This window comes from Talpa occidentalis, unplaced genomic scaffold (assembly GCF_014898055.3).
Source record: "Talpa occidentalis isolate TD23 unplaced genomic scaffold, MPIMG_talOcc4v2.1 talOcc4.4, whole genome shotgun sequence".
Lineage (NCBI taxonomy): Eukaryota > Metazoa > Chordata > Mammalia > Eulipotyphla > Talpidae > Talpa > Talpa occidentalis.
In genome coordinates this window covers 27,435,977-27,461,423 of record NW_023604295.1, presented here as the reverse complement: position 1 = coordinate 27,461,423, position 25,447 = coordinate 27,435,977, and the positions used below count along the sequence as shown (strand labels likewise).

Here is a 25,447-nt window from a genome sequence, read left to right as displayed (position 1 = left end):
GAAACACTTTCTGTAACTGTCTTTCATTTAGATGGTAACTGGTTTGGCCTAAAATTAGGTATGTAAATTATACTATGCTGATACATAACATGGAATATATTCCATAATAAAGAAATATTATTTCTGTATGTTCAGTGATCTAGATATGCACATTTGTAAACCCATAGTTAGGGGGAAAGCAGGTTATAAAATAACATATACAGATAGAATGCTAATGCAGCAAAGTATAGGAAAGCATAGGAAATCATCTTTCTCCTTTCCCATGATTTACCCCACAGCACAACAGCACACTGCCAGGTCCTCCATGTGGCACCAGTGAGGTGCTAAAAAATGATCCTATGACCCATTCATAGCATTCATTAAATTCTTCATTCACTCATTCATTTGCTAACCACCTTCCATGGGCCAGGCACAGTGCTACTTTAAAAACATCTCTTCAGGGTGTCCCTGGTGGCACAAGGGGTTGACTGCAGCCCTGTGAAGTATCTGCAGCCTCTGCAGCACGAGTTCCATTCCTGGCCAGCCAGGGAGCTACCCACATGGTGCAGCAGACCTCTCCTGTCTCTCCAGCTGCTCCCCTCAGCAGTGTGACTCAGTCAGTCTGCCTGTTCTGTTCCCCGCTCTGTCTCTGGTGAATCCTCTCACTGCCCCTCTCCCTCCCGCACCTCCGGCCTGTATCCCAGTTCTTGTATACATATAAATCTTCAAAAAAAATAAAAATAAAAACATCTCGTCATTTAAAAAGAAACTAATTTTTTAAAATTAAAATAAAAACATCTATTCTGTAAAATCAGACACCAAATGAATTTGGTAAGAGGGTGGTTTATGCTTTTTTCATTTTGCATAAATAAATTCTTCACCTAATCACTGCCCTTAGATTCTACATATTCTACATCTGATTTCTCCCAGTGCATCACTGTCTCCTTCCCCTCCCTCACCCACCGTGCCCTAAATTTGGGGACAGTGAAGAATAAGAGCACAGAGTCTGGCCCGTAGTGCTTTCTCAGTAAAGGGTGCTTAAAAGCAGCATCACGTCATCATATTCAAGGATGCAACTCAAAACCAGCAGTGCCAGTAATATCTGCAGATCACTCAGTACAGGAAGCCCATGGACGTGCTGTGGCCACTCCGTGTCATTAACAGTGTCTTCAAGACAGTGGTTGGTTCCTCCAGGCTCCATCAGAGGACTGGAAACCCTAATGACCGGACTCTCCCTCCTCTGCAGCCAAACAGCTGAGCAGCTGTATTCTGGCTCCATCTTGTGGTTTATTCCTTCTGCAGCCAGGACTCATCATCCCGAAAAAAAAGCCCATTACAGAAAATCAAGGATGCAGCGAACCAATGGACATGTAACACGTAATAAATCCTGCCCATGAATTATTGAGTAACTTGTCCATTACAGCTTTTAATATTTTAGGCAAGCCGGTGATTTCCGAAAAGTAATACAAAACCCTTTATATGAATATGGAAGGTGGGAGAACTACATCTCATTCTTTTCTTTTCTTTCCCAGGAGGGACTAAAACAGTTTTCATGAAGAAATTTCAATTATGTATAAAAGAAAAGAAAGTCTTCCTCCCACCCTTCCTCTCTAGCTGGATACAAGTTAGGCCTGAAAAGGGACTGAATAGCTACATCCAGGTACAGCTAGATGATTACTGGGACAAATGCCACTAATGTACATTTAATTTAACCCAATGATTATTTACTTGGTACTTTCTATGTGCTAAACACCATGAACTTTATAAAAATAAAATGGCCACTACCCTCTACAATCTCACAGTCAAGTGGGAGACACGGGGATTCACATGATAGTATTAGTGCAAGATTGATTTGCTTCCTCTACTAATAAAAGAACAAATGTTAAGTGGGTACAGGCACTGATGGTGGAGGCAGACTGGGTGGGAATTCTAATTCTACCCACTAGCTATGTGACCTTGCCAAGTTACTTTAGCCTCTCCACTTCAGTTTCTTCATCTGTAAAATGGGAATAATAATGGAATCTCCCTCACAAGGTTATTTTGAAGACTAAAAATGGCACAAATGGAAGTATTGTTAATAATGACCATTACTATGAGCATATTACAAGGATCTGGGAAGGCACTCCAGAGAGTGCCAAGTTCTCAATAGTGGTAGGACTTGTAGCATGCACTGAAGGAAAAGAAAGGCATTTCACAATTACAGTGCAAGAGTAACCTGAGCAAAGCCTTGGAAGCAATGAGATGAGGGTCAATGACAGATAACCAGTCTGTGGCTACAATTTCAGGCATCTGAACCACAGGTGTGGGCAAAGCAGGCTAAGATGCCAGTCCAAGGAGCCTGAATCTTATTCTCTAAGCAATGCACCCCAAGACACAGGGTATCATGATTGTGAAAAACATGGATTCTGGGTTTCAATTCTGGCACCACCTCTTAAGAGATGTGTGACTCTGAGGAAGGAACCCAATCTTTCTGTGCCTCTATGTTCTTACCTATACAATGGGTATGGAGAGGGTTAGGAGAGTGTTATAGCTGCCCCCTATCCCTTATCCATGAGGGATATGTCCCAAGACTCCCAGCAGAGACCTGAAACTGAGGGTCATACCAAATCCTATATATACTATGTTTTTTCCCTCATCATAGATATAAGCATATCTATAATGAATTTTTATTTATAAATTAGGTACAGTAAGAGAGTAATATCTAATAAAAAATAGAACAAGTATAACAATATATTGTAATAAAAGTTATGTGAATGTAGTCTCTCTCTCTCTTGAAATACCTTATTATACATAATATCCTCTAAGCACAGTTGACCCAGGTAACTGAAAGCAAATCCACAGATAAGGGAGGGATTACTACATATGCAAAGTACTTAGAGCAGTGCCTTACACATAGTGAGATAAATAAATGTTTGATATTAAAAGGTAAAATATTGATGTATGGCATCTCTTTCTGACATCCTGATAGCCCTTCAGAAAAATATCAACAGCTGGTATTGGTAATGACAGCTCAGGGTATAAGACTACTTTCCAACTATTCCAAAAATATCATGAAAATAAGTACCCTCTTTGGACAAAAACTTCCATGGCACATAAAGATATTTCACATCAAAGGACAAAGTCAAAATTGGTGCTAAACCTGAAAGTGCACACACCACAAGGTGAGATGAGTTGTAGGCAAAATGCACCATCCTTGAGAGACGAGACCTGTGTTGCCTTTAAATGGCTGTTAAGGTTTCAGTGTGGAGCAGAGAGAGGGAGGAATGTGAGCTGAGTGTTCAGTCACAATCACTTAGACAACCCCTAAAGCAAGAACTTACTTCCAGATCCATCCTTGACTCTAGGTCCTTCAGGCTTGGCCTCAGAAATAATGTTTGCATTGGCATTATTCTCCATCTCAATCACAAAGTCATTGTCTTCCTCAAACTCAGGGTGGCTAAAGATCCAATCCAGAGCTCTTTCCAGGTTATGATTCTAATAAAACAAGACATTTTTATAGTGTATGTAGTCCCTAGGCCTCATTATATTCTGACCATTTGAATCACCATGTCAAGCAAATAGGACAAGAGGTCTGAATTTATTAATCCTAAGTGCTTCGTTTGCTGTATATGCAGTTGGCTGGCATTCTGCAAGTCTCCCAACTGAGGTCTGTAATTGAATCCAATGATCAGCAGATGACCGTTCCAAAGTCATGTCAGTCTTTAGCTCAGCATTTCTATAGGCTGATGCTGACAACAATGAGGTACAGAATACCAGAGTATGGTGTTTATATAAGGACAGTCCTTTCTAAAGTCACGCTAACTGCACATAACTAGAGTCTCTTCCAACTGTATGTTCTGCACCACACACAGTAGAGGCATGCCAATATGAGTACTACATTAGTGGCACCTCTCCTTAAAAGTTGGCAGCACAGTTGAATTGCAATAGAGACAAGATAAATGTTTTGATTAGTGATGACAACACTGGTTAGTTAAGGTGAATGTTTTACACTAGCTCCATGCAGTTCAAACTAATTGACCTTAAAAATATTTCTGTCTTCCCATTTATGATATCACTGGCAGGTTAAAGAAACTGCAGTCAGGTTCTCCAATGAAATAGGTAAGTGAAATAAGTGGGGCAGAAACAAAATATTCCAAGTGAAACAGACTGTGGTGAAGACATTTCGGGAATTTTTAATGGATACAGGCAATTTTAGTCACATTTCTATGAGCTTCCGTGACCTCAGCAATGGATGCTAGCAGGCAACCAGTCAGGATAGGCAAGAATGAATGAGCAGACCTTGACTCAAAAGTGGATTTTGGTGTAGCAAGGGAAGATGGGCTTTAAAAAAATACTCTCCCTCAATATTAAATAATATTAAACAGCTCTCCTCATTGCAAGAGGAAGTCTTTTATCTACCTTTCAGTCTCGTTTCTTTTAGAAAGAAACATCTCTGCAGAGAGAAAAAGAAGCAGATACTTCCAAGAAGCCATTCTCTAGGATGATTTCTGAAAACATTTCTCTGTTCTGTAAGATAGTTCTTTAGGAGAAATTATGCTTTTTACAGAACAAAGAATTTCGTGCATCTCTCTTAACTTTAATGCAAACTCCAAGTAAAATTTCCGATCTCTTTATTAAACATTAAGATGATAGGGAGTGTCTTTCACTTGATCACCTTGCCGCAGTTGTATTATCTCCCTATTGTTTTTAACTTCCTATCCTTATATTTTGTGTATGATACCCTCAATCATCTATTTGAGACATCTATGTACATATATACATAGGTACATAAGTAGTACACTATGTGCAAATAAACCTCTGTGGGTCATGATGGGGTGGATGGGGTGCAGAGTGAGACACACATGATTCAAAATTATCAAAGGACATTGGAAAGGTTCACTTGCAACTGGGGGAAACAAAGTAGCCCCAGTAAGAAGAGAGTATTGACCCACACGGTTTCATGCTTACCGTTGCTCGAAGCGCCTGAACAGCCTGATTTCGCTGGAACCCCATGGAGGTAATGATAGCTATAATTTCCTCTGGAGGTTGGTTATCCAATCCAGTAGCACCAAATATAGAGGCTCCAGCAGAAGCTGCTCCTCCATAACCAGGCATGGTCAGTGGTTCAGCAAAATCTGGGAAAAATGAATATACTCAGCCCTTTTCCTTCTTGATCTTAATATAAATAATACTTTAAAGCTAAGAAGGAAAAAAAAACTATAAAATTATAAAAATAAAGATATTCTGATACTCGCAGAAGAACACATAATACATGCACACCAAATGAACAGATTGAGAATCTAGAAATAAACCCAGATATTTATGGTCAATTGAATTGATTTCCAATAAGGGCACCATAACCACACCATGGGGAAATAAGTTTTTTCATGTAATGGTGCTGGGAAAAGTACATATCCTTATGCAAAAATAAGTAAGTTAGACCCCTACCTCACACCCTACATAAAAATGAAAACAAAATGGATCATTGACCTAAATATACTAGCTAAAACCACAAAACTCTTAGAAGAAAACATATGAGTAAATCTTTGCAGTGCTCCTCCCCTTTTTATGAAGATAAATTCTATATCATTGTGACCTTACATTAAGCAATGGTTTCTTAGGTATATCAAAAACGTAAGTGACAAAGGAAATTAGATAAAATGGATTTATCAAAATTAAAATGTTTTGTGCTTCAAAGGACACCATAAAGAAAGTGAGAAGACAGCCTAAAGAATGGGAGAAAATAATTGCAAGTCATATGTCTGGTAAGGTACTTGTATTCAGAATTATAAAAAGGATCCTCAAAACTCAACAATTAAAAGATAACTAATCACATCAAGAAGGGACGAAGGATTTGACTAGACACGTCTGCAAATATATACAAATAGCCAATAAGCATTTATATATCTTCACACCCACTGAAATGGGTATAATAAAAACACTAACAACAAGGGTTCATAAGGATGTGTAGAAATTGGAGGCCTCTTCCACTGGCTGGTGGAAATGTAAAGTGCTACAGACACCATTGAAAAGCACTGGCAGTTCCTCAGAAAAGTTAAACTTGTAAACATGTAACACAGCAATTTCACTCAAGAGAAATATTTATACACAAAAATTTTACATATGAAAACTTTTATAACAGCATTATTCATATTAGGCAAAAAAAGTGGAAACAACCTAAATGTCCATCAATAATATTATTGCATATTGCCTTTTATGCATGTTGCCTATTGAGGCTAAAAAGTACTGATACATGCTACAATATAAATGGATCTTGAAAACACCATGCTAAGTGATAGAACCCAGACACAAAACGATCTCAAAGTACATAACCCAAAATAGACAAATCAGGGCCTCCCCGGTGGCGCAGCGGTTGAACGCTGGGTTGCGAAGCTGCCCGCAGCCTCTGCAGCACCAGTTCGATCCCCAGCCTCTGGGCGAGGGTCCCACATGGCGCGTAGACCTCTCCTGCCGCCCACTGCTCCCCTCAGCAGTGTACTTCGTCAGTCTGCCTGCTCTACTCTCCGCTCTGGCTCTGGTGAATTCTCTCACCCTCCCACGCCTCTGACTGTACCCAGTGCTTGTATAAATAAATAAATCTTAAAAAAAAAAAATAGACAAATCCATAGAGTCAAAATCAGATAAGCAGCTGCCAAAGGCTTGGGAGAGCAGGAAAACAGGAAGTCATTGTCAATGCATACAGGATTTCTTTTAGGGGGACAAAAATGTTAACAAATTAGATAGTGATGATAGTTGCCCAACTATGCAAGTTTTTTGTTTGTTTTTTCTTTATTGAGGTAACACTGGTTTACGACACTGTATATAATTTAGGGGTATAGGTTCACACCTCCTCAGATGTATGTTATCACATCACTCTCCCCATCAAAGCAAATTTACTAAAAACCAATTAAATATACTTTTAATGGGTTAATTTTATGATGTGAATTCTATCTCAATAAAGTAGATTAAAGGAAAAGCTAAACAGTCCCATTTCTTCATGCACATGTTTCTATTTCAAAACCTCATCATCTGTCAGCTAGAAGCATACCCACACCTTTCCAGTGGTAGTTTTGACAGTGAATTAAACATTTTTAAAGGTGAAATTATATCTCAATAAAATTGTTCTTTATTAAAAAGAGGAAGAAGGAAGGATTATGGCTTTGCTACACAGGCAAAGTTCCCCCACCACCATAGTAGATTATGATCTGAAAATTCATTTTCTGAAACACAACCACAGGGCATGGAAGACCGAGGTACAGCATCACTTGAGATCATGTCAGATTCCAAAGCCATTCAGTTTTCCAACAACCTACCTGGCTCTTCCATGTGAACAATGATCCAGTTGAAGGCCACCTCAGCTCCCATATTTCCAGTAAAGTACACGGCCTTCCGACACGCTTCCAGAGGGAAACCCATCTCGGCCAGCTGCATCACTGATGATTCGTCAATGTCCGATGCTGCAGAGCACAGTAGGATGTTCTTACGTAAAACACAAACTCACCCTCTTCTTGTCTCAGCTCCTTTTCACACCCTTACCCACTTGCTATCAAAGAAACTGCAATTTTTTCAGTGTGCAGATGGTGATTTAACTTTCTTTTAAGTCACTCAAGTATTCAGCTATTCGAACTGGATTTATCTCTTTGGCCTAAATAGGCATCATGGCAATTACCTCAAAATCTAAGCACTAAAAAAATAATTCTCTAATTTCATACAGAAAGATCTAGTGTATTCCCACAACCATTTCAGCCTCTCAGACTTATAACAGCCTCTCCCATGACTGAATGTTGAGTAAAGCACTATCTACAGGCCAAAGAGTCTATTCCTTAAACCCCACAGAAAATTACAGCTGGCCTTGGGGTATATATCAGTAATCAAAGGAAACATTCTGTTATGGTGAACAGAGAGCCCAAATGTTCAGTATAGAAGAAAAAAATGTGTTTTTTAATTGTATAAACCTAAGATATTAAAAGGATCAATTTATAAGTCAACTTGGTATAGACAGAACTTTGTTTTCTTTTCAAAGTAACAGAGATAATTGATATAGATGTGTGCATATGTCTGTGTATGTGTTTGTAGGCATATACATATATCTGTACACATACATGTTTATATGCATACATACACATATGTGTGCATATATGAACACATACACACCTATACTGTGCTCTCAAATTATACCAAAGGTGGAGAGCAACAGGAGCACAATATATATCCCTTATATTTTTCATGTCCTGAGGCTTTAATCCACTGAAAATTCTGTCAAAAATGAAATTAGAAGAAGAATTTAGGAACAGAGATATCTGTTCTACAAAATTACTTTGAAAATGTGTTTACCAAAGTCCTTCACAAAAAAGAAGATACATAGACTATCTCATCAATGTAAAATTTTAAGAAAGCAATAATGTAAGACAACAGTGAGGCCCAAGTATATTCTATTATACCTGTTCAAAGAGAGATGTTTATTGAACTACAAGACAAGGGCTTCCCAAGATCAAACAAGTTTTTAAAACCTACATTCTCTATTCTCCCCTTAAAAATTCACAACATGTGGGCTTCCCTGGTGGCACAGGAGTTAAAGTGCTATCAATCTATCACCAGCCACTGTGGCATGAGTTCAATCCCCAGCCAGGGAGCTAATCCAAATGGCTCAGCAGACCTCTCCTGACTCACCCGCTGCTCCCCTCAGCAGTGTATTTCAGTAGATCTGTCAGTTCTGTTCCCCATTCTCTCTCTGGTGGATCCTCTCACCCTCCTCCCCACACACCTCTGACCTATACCTCAGTTCTTGTATGCATAAATAAATAAAAATAAATCTTTTTTAAAAATTCACAACATGCATTAGCATAGTGAAACTCAAAAGTTCTGTAATAAAGACTCGTACAGTAAAAAAAACTATGAAACTCTTCTCAGAACATCTTTCAACATCTGGTTAAGATGCTAATGTTCCCTAAAATTCAGTTTAAGAAGTGTACCTTCATAAAAAAAAAATCATATGTATGTAAATAATAAAATACTGCATTGAAAATGTATAATTCCATTTTTGTGAAAAATAAGGTTAACCAGACACAAGTAAATAACAGTAAAAACGCAACCAGAGAGGATTCCTATTGTTAATCCATAGTTTCTACAAGGAAATAATCAGAGTTACTCCTTTTAAAAATCTAAGAAAGGCAGGATACAAATATAAATTAACCCCAGATATTCTGTTTTCTCCCATGGTGATAACTGCAGATATCATAGCAGGCTTAAGATTCCTGCATAAGCAACAGGATGGAGCCTCTGAGGGTGGCTTTGTTCTCTTGCCTGATAAAGCAATGGTGGGGCCTCCAGAATATCTTACACTATGTTCACACTATTCTTCAACTCCCAAGGTATAGTCACTGAACACTAATACAACACAGACACACAAAGACATAAGCTATCACGTTCCTCTTGAAAACAAATAGAATACCACACACAAAGTAGTTTTGTCAAAAAAAAATCAAACTTGAATCTTATTAACCCTCTAAATCCAACTCCACTTTACAAGAAATACAAAGGATGGAGGAGCATACTAATCTTCACTACAGGAATTCAATCAATGAAATCTGGTTTGGAGAAAACTATAGGAAACTGGGAGGTTAAAGGACTAAGATATGGAAATGCACAGTTTAAAGCAGACTTAAAAGGTATATTAGAAAACGGTTAAACTATAGTGTTTGAGAATGCAAATCTGGATAATAAAACTATAATATACGTGTGTGTAGGTGTGCATATATATATTTATATGCCTAGGCTTAACCAATAACGCTGGCAAATGGCAGAGTGCTCCTCTAGCAAAGTCAGTTCCATCCCCCATTGCCTCCTGCAGCCCAATGCCCTGGCCCAACCTTCCACAGGATCAGGGGTATTCAGGACACCTCTCAGAAGCCAGGAAAAGTCAAATGACATGAAAAGTATGCTCGACTCCTAGCCCTGGTTCTGGTCCCAATTTCTGGGTCTCTGAACTTTGCTGGCTCTTAGTTTTATCCTCTGTAAAAACGTCACCTAGCCTGCCTCCTTATTGTGATAACCAAATGAAAAGCTGGACTTTGTATAAACAGTAAAGTTATATACCATTGAAAGAATTTATGGAATAATAAATGCAATGTGACTCATGTAACCACTCAAAAAATACTAACAGCAATTATTATCATTACAATTATTCACAGTGTGAGTAGTTTGCCCAAGATCCCTGCTACCCTAACAGCTTCTTCTAGCAACCAGCAAATCCTAACTGAGCCAAGTATGGAAATGTGGAGGTCTAAGCCACGTGATCAATCACTTGCAGTGTGGAACTCTGGAACTTCAAAATTTACAACAGTTTACCTCCAGAAAGGCTTTGTGGACAAAGATTCAGAGTGTTTAGTGTTAAACACTCCCTTAATATCTAAAAATTCACTACAAAAAGCTGATTTTTTTGAAAACCACAAGTATCAATTCCAGCTGGATTAAGGAACTAAAAGACTACAAACTTAACAAAACAATCCGATAAAACTAATAACTCCAAGAGTATTAACCGTACTACCAGTTCCTGTCAGTCATCTGTCTTCACTAAATGTGCAGCAGCAGTGGTGGTAAGAAAAATGGCCACTGTGCCCTAATTGCTCATGTGGCCAGAGAGGAAAGAAGTAGCATCATTATACCCACCCGCCTAACCCACACTCTCCCCGACTTCCCACACATGAGAAAACTGAGGCTCAAAAAAGTGAAGTAGGGCCTTCCCGGTGGCGAGCAGATTGAGCACAATGCTGTGAAGATATCTGCAGCCTCTGTAGCATGGGTTCGATTTCTGGCCGGCCAGGGAGATACCCACATGGTGCAGCAGACCTCTCCTGCCTCGCCCGCTGCTCCCCTCAGCAGCGTATTTCAGTCAGTCTGCCTGTTCTGTTCCCCACTCTGTCTCTGGTGGATCCTCTCACCCTCCCAACATCTGTACCCCAGTTCTTGTATGCATAAATACATAAATCTTTTAAAAAAAAAGTTAAGTAAATTATTCTGGGTCACACAATCATAAACAGCAGAGCCAAGACTCCACCCCAGGGCCGGTTGGTTCTCATGCTCATCATCACTCATCTAAGCAACTGGGACTCAGCACCATGCCACAGGTTGACATGTGCTACTAACTCCACTTGCAGACCAAGAAGCATTTCCTCCCAGCAAAAAGCTGCACATGTAGAAATCGCTGCCCCTTTACTGAACTCCCACAGATAATGTGACAGACCAATAATATCACGGGACACTGAAAACAATTTTAAAAGATACCTACGGTCTATCAAGTGGTTCATCAGGCGATCTGGAAATTAAGGAAAAGGGCAGAAAATGAGACCAAACCACCATGAACAGTTTTAGAAAGAAAAAAATAGTCAGCCCAGGGTACTAATGCCCCCACCCTCTGGAGCTCACCCTATTGTCAACCACCCAAGCCCCATGCAGACTACCCCCGCCTGCACAACAGAGTTGTCGTGGGACCAGGTTTCAGGCATTTAGACCAGATAAAACATGATGCTCCGAGGAGCAATGAACTAAATAATTTCTCTCCCTGCATTTCTAAGACCTCCATAATTACGAACAAGTCTTCTGTTAGGAAAATTGGAGAAAGGAGGAGCAGGGCTAATAAGCAATCCCATATTTCTCTGATGCTCGTATTGATCTCTTATTTCTCTAGACCCTTTAATGAACCATCTGTATCAAATAACCTATATGTCCCTCATTTCTTGTCTCCTGTCCATGCTCTAGAATTTAATAGATGGTTCAGCATTACAGAATAATGAACCTGGATGCCTCTTTTGAATGCTACCCTGCTCCTCCTGGATTCATCTTACTCTCCTTAGGCACCAGAACATGACCACCAATAATACTCCCTGCTCAACTGATGGAAAAACCTTCCATGTAGGGGCCCAGACTGCTGTCACTGTTTGTTAATTTACCTCATAAACTATTAGAAAGATGGACAGTAAATAGATGAGCAAACTCAGCCAGCTCAAACGTGATTTCACCATCATAAATGCACTAGTAAAGAAACGAAGATTTTTGGACATTGTCCTTTAGCCCACAAAGGCGAGGCAACTATTGTTTGCATGCCCTTTTCCCTAAAAAGTTAAGTATTCTGAGCAATGAGCAATTTAGCCTTCACAGACTGAAAGAGAAACTTAAACTGCTCCCTTGCTCATGAAACAGTGACTAAGCTGGGGAGGTGAGATGTGGGCAAGATTTTTAAAACTACCACACACTGTTGAGTTTCCCCTTTCACTTTGTTCGAAAGAATGACAGAGCTCCCCTAAACTAAGAGCCTGCTGAAAACACTCTTTTCTCTTCCCTACAGATCCACTAAAGAGACAAGAAGGAGAGAGCAAAGGAACATAACCTAAAAACTTTTTGGAGATTTGCTGCCCTCTCTTGCCAGGGATTTCCACTGGTCCATTTCAACTACTTGGGATGGATCTGCCCCTCATGTCAATTCTATTTTAAGTTTATTGCTGCAACCAAGTCTCACTTCTGAATGTCTATGTTGAGTTACAACATAGGAAGGCAGTCAGAGGATGTCACAGGCGTGGAAGAAAGCGATTGTTCCAGCAGAGCAGGAGGAGAGGGTAGAGCAAGTTCTCCTGGGGGAAGATGGTACCTTTTGAGTCATCAGGAATGACTATGGGGGGGCTGATGTCTGGAAGTTCCTCCTCTCCTGGCTGTAACCCCCTGGCCCGGAGATGGCTAATATCAAGTAGGTCTGGCATATCAATGGAAACATCTGCAAAATGAGAGAGATTATATTCACTAGTCTCTTTAAAAACCCACAATCACCTCCTAAAACCAGCACCACTAACTCTATGTGCATGTGTCTAGGCAGAGCTAAGGTATGCTTTTTAGGCCCTGGAGTAGATCCCTGGACCAGCAGACTCACTGAGACTGATCAGATTTTAATGGCGAACCAGGAGAAAGTATAGAGGGTGGCAGGATTTCACGCTGGACTAGAATTAATAGGGAAAGCCATTTGGCAATAAATTCCAGTGTTTAAATCAGAGGATAGAATTTAAAAATCCAGATTTTCAACTTATTTTGCAAAACATAAAGTTATAGCATAGGCTCATAGCTACAACCGCTGCCCTTCAGCTTCTAAACAATGTGAGCCTTCTATGCCAGTCTGCCTCAGACTCCACTGTTCCCTATTACCCCCGTGACCTTGAACATCATATATGTGCTATTCAGATTCATTTAGCAGACATGGGTTTTTCAAAGCCATGTTTTTATTCAAAATAGGAATACCCAAGAAAGACCAAGATAGCTAGTCACATATTTCTTACACCAGCCCAGTTCTTTCATTTACATTTAACCCTGCCCTTGTTAGACACTAGACAATCCCTAGTCAAGATAGGTAGTGTTATTATTCTACCTCAGTTAATAAATAATAACATTTTAAAGAAATTAATTGAGTATCAAGTGTGACTTATTCAAATACAAAATTTTTCAGTGTAATAGCTGCAGTATAGTAATAGATAGTATACTACACATGTTCAGATATGATAATAATGAAAAATGGGTTCAAATACTGGTACAGGATGTGTGTTCTGGGCAAGAAACAAAAACTGAAAATATTTTTTCCAAAACCAGCCCTGATGCCAGGCAGGTAAATCCTATATTAAAGCACAATCCAAAGAACAGAGCTTAATTAAAAAAACAATTCATATCTCAGGGGCAGCAAAAACAAACATAATGTTTAGCCAATAAAATGAATATAATTGTTCCTCAAAAGAAAAATTCAGGTTTATTAAAGAAAGCTTTGGGGCTAATTTAAATTCAGCAAGTCTATAAAATCTGCTCTGAATTTTTATTCTTTTACAAAAATTTCAAGGACAATGAAGACTCTTTCCAAAGCAGTTAAAAACCTTTAGAAGTCAGCTTTCTCACACAAGCACTTCTTAGATCCACAGTGGAGAGGCTGGGTGTTGAGTGTCCTGCCCTCTGCCCACCTCCCTGCCCACAAAATGTCCTCCTCAAGAAGAGCAAAGATCTATTGCAGAATCAGTCACAGCCCCACGTAATGTCACTTGGCAAGCAAGTGCAATGTAAACTGTTAGTGCTGGAAGTTTCTGGGAAATCACTTCTGCCAATTTTTCTGTCTTTTACCTCCCTTTCAGATGAGCAGATAAGTGCTCAGTTAACCAGTCGAAGACGAATGGGTTTCCTTATGTGCTCAAAAACAAAACTTTAAAAGACTGCAAAAAGGCTGAGGTATTACCTTGACAAACCACAGAGAGTAAAACTGTTCATCCTTCCATGCTGCTGAGGGCAGCCTAACCTTAATATGAGATCATGACAGTAGGGGAAATATTCCTATGCATTGTCTGGAAAATCAAACTTACAATGATAGAGGGCCTTTAAAATTAGCAAAAAGAAAGCCCAATAAAACCAAAATCACATCCTTTTCTGGATTGTTTAATGCACATTACTGTACTCATTTTATTATTAATAAAATCTGGACGACTGATGTCAACATCATTGGCAACACGTGTGCGCTTCAGCGGTGGCGAAGAGATGCTAAGAGTGTATCGTCGATTACTTGCCCCTCAAAGTGTGGTCTTGGACCAGCAGCAGCAGAGTTGGCATCACCTGGAAGCTTGTTAGAAATACAGAGCCTCAGGCTCCACCCCAGACCTTTGAATCGACATCTGCATTTTACCAAATCTCAGGTCATCTGTGTTCACATTAAAATTTGGGAACAATGGACTTTGGTCCACTGAAGAAGAATGCGGGAGCTTTGCTGGTGGGTGTGCTCCACTGACTATGCATATGCTCTCAAAACAACAATAACAACAACGTAAACCAATGATACATCAATTAAAAAAAATAAAAGAAAAAAAGTGGGGAAGTATTGTCTGATAATGTGGGATCCTATTTTCACGCCTAGAATTTTGTCATTCCAGAACTGGTTAGTAAAGGGGGTGGGTAGCACGTGGTGAGTTACGGCTGGTGCTTAGAATATACTCTGATTCAAAGAGAAAGGTGGGAATAATGAAAACAGAATGAAATGGAACTATTTCTGACAGCCAACTGCAAGGGCTCTTTCACATGCCATGTTGTTTAAATGACTAATTGGATGTTTCAAGCAAAAGCATGCAAAAAATACCTACCAAATTTTTTGGGAACCCAGTCAAGACCAAAAGTGAACTTCTTTATCTGCACTACCAAGTATTCAGGGAATGAGGCAAAGCGAGATGTTCTGGGAAACACAAGGGGATTATATCAATGAAACAAGGCAATAAGAATTATGAATACAGTTCATGAGCATCACAAGCTTGTCGAGGCATACCTGGCAGCTCCATGGCTGGGCTGAGGGAGGCACACAGACAGACACAGCGGACACACACCCACCCGCTCCTGCTCCACCGCCCTGCCCTTTCCTAACAAAGGAGAAGGATGTCCCTTGGAAATGATCTGGGGCCTGTTACAAGATGCTTACTTTTACTTTGTCTGGCATTTTATATTTCTGAAAAGTACTTTCAACCACAAACATTTGTTTTCTCTAAAAGATTCTTGCAAGAATTTAGTATAGAAAGCTGTAGGTATGTGGAGGCTCATGTGCATGATGTGTACATCATAGGGGTTCAAAAAGCTCCTTGAGCAATCCTGATATACCACCACTCCAGCCTCCATCAAGAATCACTATTTTGGGCACAGGGTTGGACTAAGGAGGCTTAGTGGAACTTCCATTGAAGTTATCTGCTGGAAATGCCAGGGCGTCATTAAAATACTATAAATAGTACCTAAATCTCTGTTCACAAGGATCCAAGAGGGTGTGTGTGTGTGTGATATATGTATGTGTGTGTGTATGGATGGATGTATGTATTATGGGGTAACTATTTAAATATCTAAGCTAAACTTTAAAATTAATGCATATGATCAATGTCTTTATTGCCTTCAACCTTTCTGAAAGACGGAGTTGCCTGGACCTGGGTTTGACAATTTGATGCACGAACAATTCAACTTGTACACCGAAGTCATGTCCCAGTTCATTCCTTCCACCTTAATCATCTTATTTATCATCATTGCTCTTTGAGTGTCAATGTCAGTGTGGTAGGTATATTTTAAAAAGGAAGCCAGCTGATACTATAGTTACCTTTTAAAATGAAAGATTCTAGAACACCACAACCCCACCACCACCCAAACTCCACTTTTCCAATTTTGGGGGGGTGGGGTACAGCCTTATGTAATTTTATTTTTTTTAATTTATATGTAAATCCTTGCCTTGAAATGCATCAACCCAGAATTCAGAAAACAAACGCAAGTGCATTGCTGCCCCCTAGTGTACAAGAGAAGCTACTGCACAGGGACAGAGCACTGGACCAAAGAAGTCAGAAGACATGGATTTGGGTCCTGTGAATACTACTTAGTTCACTCCTAATCTGGGCAAATCACTGATCCTCCCGGAAGCTCAATCTTTACATCTATAAAGTGGATTTATTAGTAATATCCATCTGCCAGGACTATGAAATGATATGAAGCTGCTTGACACACCTGAATGTATTATGTACACCTCAGGAATTAGCATGATTATCTTGTCATGAATATCATGAATAATATAAATAGCATGAAACAATAAACAATAAATAGCATGAAATTTTTTTATGAGGCCTTGGACACTGCTCTAGTCTGGCACTGACCTTTATTTAACCACTCAGCATCCAAATTCTCCATCACAAGGATGGTAGAAAGGTACAGTCAATAAAAGAAATTCTTTAAAAAACAAAAACAGGAGCATAATCATTCTAAGTAACAGATCTGTTCTTATCCTGGCTACTCTGTGGTAATTACATGTTATATTATCTATAATAGCTTGCTAGATTATCCATAACTAGGTTCCTATCTTTTAAGAAACAGTAAGACAACATGCTTACTGAAGCACAGTCATAATCCAAATCCACCAAACTCCATTTCCAAATAATGTGAAAGTTATCTCTCTGACCTCTTCCTCTTACCACATTAGCTTGAAATATGGAAAGTAGATAACAGTGAAATCAAACAAAAGTCATCAATAAATAAGTGCTTTTCAGAATGTGATGCAAGAACCCCAGAGCTCTAGCAATTGTTCATGGTCAGAATCTGGATGAGGTGTCAGCTGGTAATACCACTGGGTGGGTAGAAGCAGGGTGAACACTAGGGCAGGGTGAGGGTGGTGGGAGGGGGTTAAAAATATAACACCTCACTTTGTTATGGGTAAATACAACCTGAGAGTACCTAACACAGGTTAATGGTATCTACATTCTATTTGCTATATTGGTAAATACACTTCATTCATCTTTGTAACCTCTATAAGGTCTCAAGGTAAACACACATGTAGTAATTGCTCGATATATGTTTGTTCCAATCAATCTCAAAATTAATACTTTGCATTCATTAAAAGTAGATTGGAACATTGAATCTGTTAGTTAAATTCAACAAAGTTATAAATTATGCACTGTTGACCCTTTTGTTTCTAACATTAATTCCCCCATTAAAATTTTTCTGGAAAATGTATGTATTTATTAAAGAAAATTAGAGTGTAAGCCATTTAAAAAGGTCTAGAAAGACACACAGCAAATTCATCTCAAAGAATTGGTGAAACTAAATGAATTAAGACATACAAGGGCTTAGAACTGCTCCTGCCAAACTACTGTGCTGTCTACTCACAATCTATTGTCATTATTTAAAATTCAGCACATGTTCACTAATTACAATTAAGCCAAACAATGAAAACCTCAAATATGTAGCTAGAGCTGTTCCTCTCCCTGAATTCATTAATATTTCCAATGTTGCTGGAAACTAAAGAAAAACAATTCTATCCTTTCCATTTCCAGGTGGAAAATAGAACAATCGACCACACTCAAACTGTGTAATTCAAGGCAAAAAAAAAAAAAGATAAAGATAACAGTAATAAGTTGTGTAAGACACCCTGCAAAGCACCCTGCAAAGCAACCCTCACCTCTGAAGAAAGTACTGTTATTATCCTCAGTCTACAGATAAGGAAGCAGGGCTTTGGGAGGTGAGGTCACTTAGCCAAGGTCACGTAACAGTAAATCCTACACTAGGGTTTCACATGATGTTCATTTACCTAAAGCCTGTGCTCTGCAAGCCCACACTTTGTTTTTCTCTCCATAAATGATGAAGGTCAAGTAAAAAATCTTTCCCTGTTTACCCTTAATCTGTGAGGTGCTTGAGGAAAGGAACTAGATCTTGTTCAAACCAATGCCTAGAATGCACTAGATAAGCAATGATATTTGCTGGGCGAATGAAATTTCTAAACACTTAATATTCTTCCCAGAAGCTGTCTGCTCAGGACCACTTAAGAAGGTCTTTATGCTCGGCCCATACAAACCAAACATCTACCAAGATCTGTAGGCCATCTTTTGCTTCTTCTTGGCCTTTCAGGAAGGCCAAAGTCTAACACAAAAAGAGTTCTAGGCCCCTAGTTAATATAACAAGATTACTGGAAATAAGAAAAAGACCTTTCAGGAATCCACTGAACTGGTTTCCTCAAAATTATTATTTGTAATATGGTAAGACACAATAAGAATGAAAGGTTACATAAGTTTATAAGGATAAAAGACTATATAAGATTGTAAGGATAGAAAGATAAGCAAGCATGATAAGGAATAACACAGGGATGAAGAGTTTAAACTTGGAACTCAAGGCACCTCATTGAATTCCAAGTCTGCCATTTATAAGCAAATTCCTTCTCCTTTTATTGCCTCATCTTTAAAACAGGGAGAGTAAGGGTACCTACCTCAGAGTAGTACTAAGAGGATGAAATGATATTTTTAGGAATATTTAATACATGACTTGGCAATAATAAAGATGCAATAAAAGGCTGCTTATTTGCCCTAAAACATTGTTTTTTCTTTCCCACGAATTAGTTTTCAACTAGTATTTGTAATATATCCAGTATCAAATTTTTTCATGTACATAAATGTGTAAGAGCATGTATATATGCAAAAGACAGAAAAAAGGAATAAACCTGTTTAATAGCAGCTGTTAAGGATTAGAGAAAGAAATCCCTCCACAGGATTTTAGATAGTAGGAGTGCTGACATATAAATATTTAGTAGCATTTGAAAGAAAAGCAGGTCAGCAAGTATTATTCCTCCATTACATGTGGAATAAGAACACTGGGTGGGGACTCAGCTGCAGGATAAAAAATGAGCTGGGAAGGGGACCCAGGAGAAGAATCCAGATCTCCTGACTGCTAGCCCTGCGGTCAGAGTCCCTGTGGAAAGCTAATGCCTCCTAGCTTCATTTTAAAGATGGATCTTTTCCAAGCGATATGAAGGTTCCGTTCTGCAGTGCTGGAGAATATGTCTCACCCAGAAGTTCTAGGCTGCCTCATCCCCATACAAAATCAGAATCAATGCTTAAAGAGAAAGAGATAATGACTGAAGACTCTTCAACTTATTGTCAATAATTAAAGTAAAAAAATAAAGTCAAATCAACACCTTAAACTTACAAAATGTTATATCAATTGTATCTCAATAGTGCTGGGGAAATAAATTGTTTCTACTGCTAATACAGGATGTAGATTTCTAACTACCTAATGGGGTCTCCAGTGAAACTCACAATTCATCAAGCATTATCTGCAAAGACACACACACACACACACACGTACACATGTACACACACCAAAATGTGCTGTCCTGGGATGAAAACTTCCCCTGCAAAGAATAATTGAATGGACTACTATTCATCCATATTTGGTTAGGAAGAAGCTACTTTAAAAATTATTTTAAGAAAACATGGCTTCTTTTTAGCATTTAAAATATTCCTCTTGCTTTCCCATTTTTAATGTATGAGAAGTTAATAATCTGAAATAAAGAGGAACCCTTAGGGACATAAGCTAGCATGACACAGCTAGTAAATAATTTAGGTTTATCTGCTACTTGAGATTCTAAAACAGCCACAAGTAGCTCTTTCCAGCCTTCACTTCCCTTCACGTCAACCACAGTTGAGTCCTAGTCAAAAGACTAGGACTAAAAAGCAGAATTCCCAGAGCCAAACTTCCAGACCTCCCCTCATCCTATACCATAATAGGTATGCTTCTTTCAATTATATGAAGTGTGTTGACAAGGACTTGAATGTATAAAATAAATTAAGGTGTCAAAAGGAGGAGGGGAGATTTTATATACCTGACGACCAGGACAATGTGGAAACAACAGCACTGCCTGAGTCCTGAGCAGCTTATCTGAGTGACACTCAGGGGCCCACCTGGACATGCCCTGAGCCCCAGGTCTCAGATGAGAACACAGTCAACCAAGCTGTAAGCCAATATTTCATTAGGGAATTCAAATCTATCACAATGGAGTTTAACTACTGAAGTCTGTCATAAGTACTTTCATAATTTCTTCATCGTTCTTGCCTTTTGTGGGAGTAGGGGGAGTTTCTTGGCTACTCCCTCCTGGCAAAAAAAGAAAAAAAAAAGCATATTCCTAACTGAGGATAAACTATAAACTACAACTTTGTTTTTTTTTAAAAAAAGGTATTCCCTCCCTGGCACATCATCTAGATTATAAAGCCTGTTCCACTGGAAGGTCTCACGCAAGTGAGGGGTGTGTTAATCATGGCCTCATCACCACACATGAACAAGCATGCCAGACTCAATGGCACCCCATTCCCTCGCCCCCACACACTTCTCCAGGCCCCCTCCTCAGGCCACCAGCATCACACAAGCCCACACACACACACACACACACACACACACACACACACACACTTACTTCACACCCGCAGACTTTGCTTGTAGGGCACTGCTCCAGAAATCATCAACGTTTTCTGGTTCAGAAAAGGCCTGAAGGCAGGCACTAAATGGTATCTTGGCACGAACCAACTCGGGAAGGGGTCTTCTGTTGGCTTCTGCTTCCCTTCTTGTTAATTCATAGGCGATAAGTTCATCTAAGTGAAAGAACACAAGAATAATCTTGCAATTGCTCTTACCTTCTTAAAATGAAAAGCACCCTCTCTGGACAATCTTCCCCTTGTCAGATGCTCAGGGCTTATTTGCCCTCTAAGTTCCCCTCGGGAGTGTGGCACTGACAAAGCTGCGCTGAGTTACATTATTTTGCCTGTACCCTTAGAGACTGAGAGGAAAGAACTGTGAACTCCAGCCCAGGTGAGAGGTTCAGACCCCACGTGTGATGTGAGTGATGCATGAATCTGGTCTTTCATGTTCCAGAGGCCAAGACGATAATTACCCAACTGCCACCCTCCAACCACAAAGCCTTCACACCAGAGAATTTCACAGTGTAAGTGACTGGAGGGCTTGCCTCTTCCCAGGCCCTTCCCTACCAAGCTGAAAAACCAAGGCCCAAGGCCAAAACCAGTCAATCAACAACAAAGCTGACTGAAAACTCTGGTCACCTCCCCCTCCACTAACCCACAGATGAGGCCCATGAGGTCTGCTCAGTTGTGTCAGGAGATCCAATGTGGCCAATCATCAGACATAAAAATAAATTAAAAATAAAACATTCCTATGACCTGAGGCTGTCCTAAAACAGAATTACAAAGGAAAAGAAAACAGGTAAAACTAAAAAGAACTACCGCTGAACTTCCAGCAACTTTCAGAGCCATTGTTAAATGTTTTCTCGTGGGTTCCGCCAGCTACTATGAGGTCACAGCCAAGAAGCAGATGAAATGTAAGCACTTCAGTTACATACTGCACCAGACCATGACACAGACCAACATGCCAAGACAACTTTGTCGGGGGCTACCCAACACCTTAGGTGTTAGAGCCCCCAACGTTGAAGGTCTTTCTACACTGCCCCAACTAAAATGATTAAACATCAAGGGGAAAAAAAGCAAATATACCATGAGCTTCCCAAAAGTCAGAAAACCTGTTCTTAGAAATTACCTGTGAGTCAGAATTTTAATTAAATTTTGAATGGGCCTTTCTGAGAGTTTTTTTTTTGTGTTACAAAATAAAGTCTCTTCTAATTGATCAATTTTGGGGGCATAATTACACAGCTATACATGTTTTCTTAAACACATCTGAATAAGATTCTTATATTCACTCCCAGTCCACAGTTGAAGATGCATATTATTTCTAGAATGCAAACATTAGCTTCTCCCAGCTATCAATTTCCAGAGATTAAATTATAAATCTCTTTTCTAAAAGAAAATAGTTACCACTTAAAAATTATAAGCAATAGGTTAAAGATATCACAGCACTAAGCAGAACATGTAAGTCAGGAACCCTTACATGTTCCGGCAAGGCAAAGCAATTAAGTCTAGTTCTAAAAAGAAAAAACACCTTCGACATCACACTTTGTGTAGTGGATAAGGATTTGTAAATGGTCTAAAGTTCTGTGAGCTTATGAAAAAGGGGAAACATCTCATCGTAATCATAACCATCATAATTATCACTTTCCAATTAGCACAATAAATGGGTCTCCCCAAAACGTTGGAAAAAGACAACCTAGAGAGTTCTTGAACTTTAAAGAAATGACCAGTTCGCAGGAGAAAAGCTATCTAATGGATATTTTGCCTTTTTTCTACTTCTACCTTCCATTAAAACCTCACACAAAGTCCTGCTGCACTTTATCCCTAGAAGAGGAATCTTAAATACTCGATACCAAAGCTGGGTTACTTCAAGAGTCCTCTGTTTGAATGTCTCATATCCAAAAATGTTCTAATCCTTTTCCTCAGATTTTTAGCACAAATGATTACAGTGAAAATTTTTAAAAAATAACTACAAACAGAGCCTCCCCGGTGGCGCAGCAGGTTGAATGCAGCGCATTGAGTGCAGCGCTGTGAAGCTGTCCACAGACTCTGTAGCGAGGGTTCGATTCCCTGCCTGCTAAGGAGATTCCCACATGGCGCAGCAGACCTCTTGTGTCCCGCCCACTGCTCCCCTCAGCAGTGTATTTCACCTGTCTGCCTGTTCTGCTCCCCGCTCTGTGTCTCTGGTGAATCCTCTCACCCTCACCCCCGCACCTCTGGCCCTTTACCCCAGCTATTGTATAAATAAAAAAAAGAAATCTTTAAAAAAAAAAAAGAACTACAAATAATTTTGCCCCAAATTGAGTTGACTCCAAACCAACCAGTTGGTCAAATTTATAGACACTGAAATAGGTTCCATCCATAACCCCTCCTCAAAATCTGTGCAACATTTCATTCTTCTCAAAAGGAAGTCATGTGGGAACTGAGGATGAAAAGAGATGTACAAACAGACACCATCTAGGCTGAGTCTTCTCCTTATACAACTGTTCAGGGGCTAAACTGTGCGATCTCAGGTTCGAGGGCTTGAGTCACTGCTGACTTCCCACTCGAGGACTGTTACCCTTGTTGGTTGCTGCCTCCATGGCCACAGGTAACTGCATCAGGTAGTCCACCCTCTCCGTGTAGCGGACTTTTCGGGTCTGACAGCACTGAATACGTTCTTCCACCAAAAACCGAAAAACATCACTTGGGTTTTCGGAGCCAATGCGGTTCCTCTGAAGGTTGGATGACATCAGATTAGTGAACTGATAAATATTAAGACATGAATAAAAACTGGCATAATCAAATATAAATCTGGTGTTACTAAACACTCCCTCTGGGCATGCTACATCCCCAGACTGCTTTAAGAGCAAACCATGGGATTTATCTGAAGACAGAAATAGGAAATTGGTTCGATAAATTATAGTTCATCCTGTGAATTAATACTGTACAGTCATTAAAAATGATGGGAAAGGGACTGACTTAGGTGAAATGCCAAAGTAAAGAGAAAGAAGAGGAAATAAAATTAAGGCATGACGTGATTATATAATATGATGTGATTTTATAAACGCATTCCTGTCATCTACAAATGAAAAAGAAATCATGCTACATTCGTGTATGCGATGAGATAGCAAAACAGTCACAACAGGTTTAGTTGTGACTAACCTTACACAATAACATGTAATAAATTAACAAACATGCCTGGAAAATGACAGGTGGGCTAGACCCCAGATGCTGACACTGCGACTTGCAGGGCTGGCTGGCATGGGAGGGATGTTGATTTTCTCCTTTGTGCTTTCCTATGTTTTCCACAAAGAACACTTTTGTGATCAAGGAAAATTTTGTTTTTCTCCGGGGGAATAAGGCCTTTAAATCATGCATCCTGCATGGATCTTAAAAATCCGCAGGATCAGTGGCCTCCCTGGTGGCACAAGGGGTTCAGACACAACCTATGAAGCTATCAGCAGCCACTGCAGCACGAGTTTGATCCCCAGCCAGGGAAGAGAACCACGTGGCACAGCAGACCTCTCCTGTCTCGCCCGCTGCTCCCCTCAGCAGTGTATTTCAGTCAATCTGCCTGTTCTGTTCCCCACTCTGTCTCTGGTGAATCCTCTCACCCTCCACATCTCTGGCCCGTACCCTAGTTCTCATATGCATAAATAAATAAATCTTTAAAAAAAAATCCTCGGGATTTAATGATTTAACTCTGTGGTGAGCAAAGTGGGACCTTCTCTGAGTGGCGGCAGGAGGACTCCAAACACCACGTGGGACTCAAGGAATTTTGTCATGGAGACCAGAAAAACCCAGAATGAAATAACTGGTAAACACTCCTACAACACAGACAAACTAAAAGGAGAACAGAGGGATACAAGCACCTAGAAAACAAGGCATGAGGCGCCAGCACTTCAAATGGGCCAGAGAAAGCCTCATAGACGAGGACTCTGAACCAGCTGGGACAAGGAGGGATTCAGGTAAACGGGGTGAAGGGTACCCTCCAGTCAAGCCCAGATGGAGCACTGAAAGGCCACACAGTTCCTGAAGCCTTCGAGCACCTTTGAGGACAGACTCACCTCTACTAGATTCACCAAGTGCAAGAAGAACTCCTGGGCGTCCTGCTGTCTATTGGAGGAGAACTCTGGGTGGCTCTTGCTTACAAAGGCTTTAAACATGCGTGGAGAGATGCCATTCTGTTGAGGCTAAAATATAAAAAGAAAATCAACCTTCAATACTTCCATACACATTACTGGCACTCAAGGGCAAGCAGAGCAGGAATTACCCTGAGTCCCAATTTTCAGACAAGAAAATTGAAGTCCACAGAAGCTAGAGAATAACAACAGCCAACACTCATTACATATTTAGAATGTACCAGGCCCTGTACTATGAACCTAATATGAGTACAGGATGGGACTCTTCCTGTTGACTCAAAAGTAAGGACAGTGGGTGATAAATACCCCACTTTCTGAAGAGAGACACAAGACCCATTCTCAGTCTCACAGGACTTGCTAAATATCACATTGCAGCATCCAATAGAGCAGGCGCGAGGAATGTCAGGATGGCGGGGGCCCCCAAAGGAAGTTAAAGGAGAGGAGAGCTCCACAGCATCTCCCTCTCCTCCCCATGAGAGAATCCCTTGTAAAGACTAGGGTACTTGCAAGAAAAGGAAATAGCATTGCATACCCCAGGCAATCACGACAGAGCTACTCAGGCTCCTGAGCCCACCGTGGACTGTTTCTGGAGCAGGGCACAGGAAGTAGCCA

At 40.0% G+C, this 25,447-nt stretch overlaps 1 protein-coding gene across 1 annotated transcript in view; it reads right to left on the bottom strand.

Moving 5' to 3' along the window:
* USP13 (ubiquitin specific peptidase 13) overlaps positions 1-25,447 on the bottom strand; it is a 116,265-nt gene that overhangs the window by 16,616 nt on the left and 74,202 nt on the right. The window contains exons 11-19 of the mRNA XM_037525150.2: positions 24,761-24,886; positions 23,272-23,425; positions 20,714-20,888; positions 15,105-15,193; positions 12,602-12,724; positions 11,246-11,272; positions 7,272-7,415; positions 4,927-5,093; positions 3,300-3,453 (exon numbers count right to left, since the gene is read on the bottom strand). Coding sequence (XP_037381047.1) covers positions 3,300-3,453; positions 4,927-5,093; positions 7,272-7,415; positions 11,246-11,272; positions 12,602-12,724; positions 15,105-15,193; positions 20,714-20,888; positions 23,272-23,425; positions 24,761-24,886 — 1,159 coding nt within the window. The remainder of the gene's footprint in view (positions 1-3,299; positions 3,454-4,926; positions 5,094-7,271; positions 7,416-11,245; positions 11,273-12,601; positions 12,725-15,104; positions 15,194-20,713; positions 20,889-23,271; positions 23,426-24,760; positions 24,887-25,447) is intronic.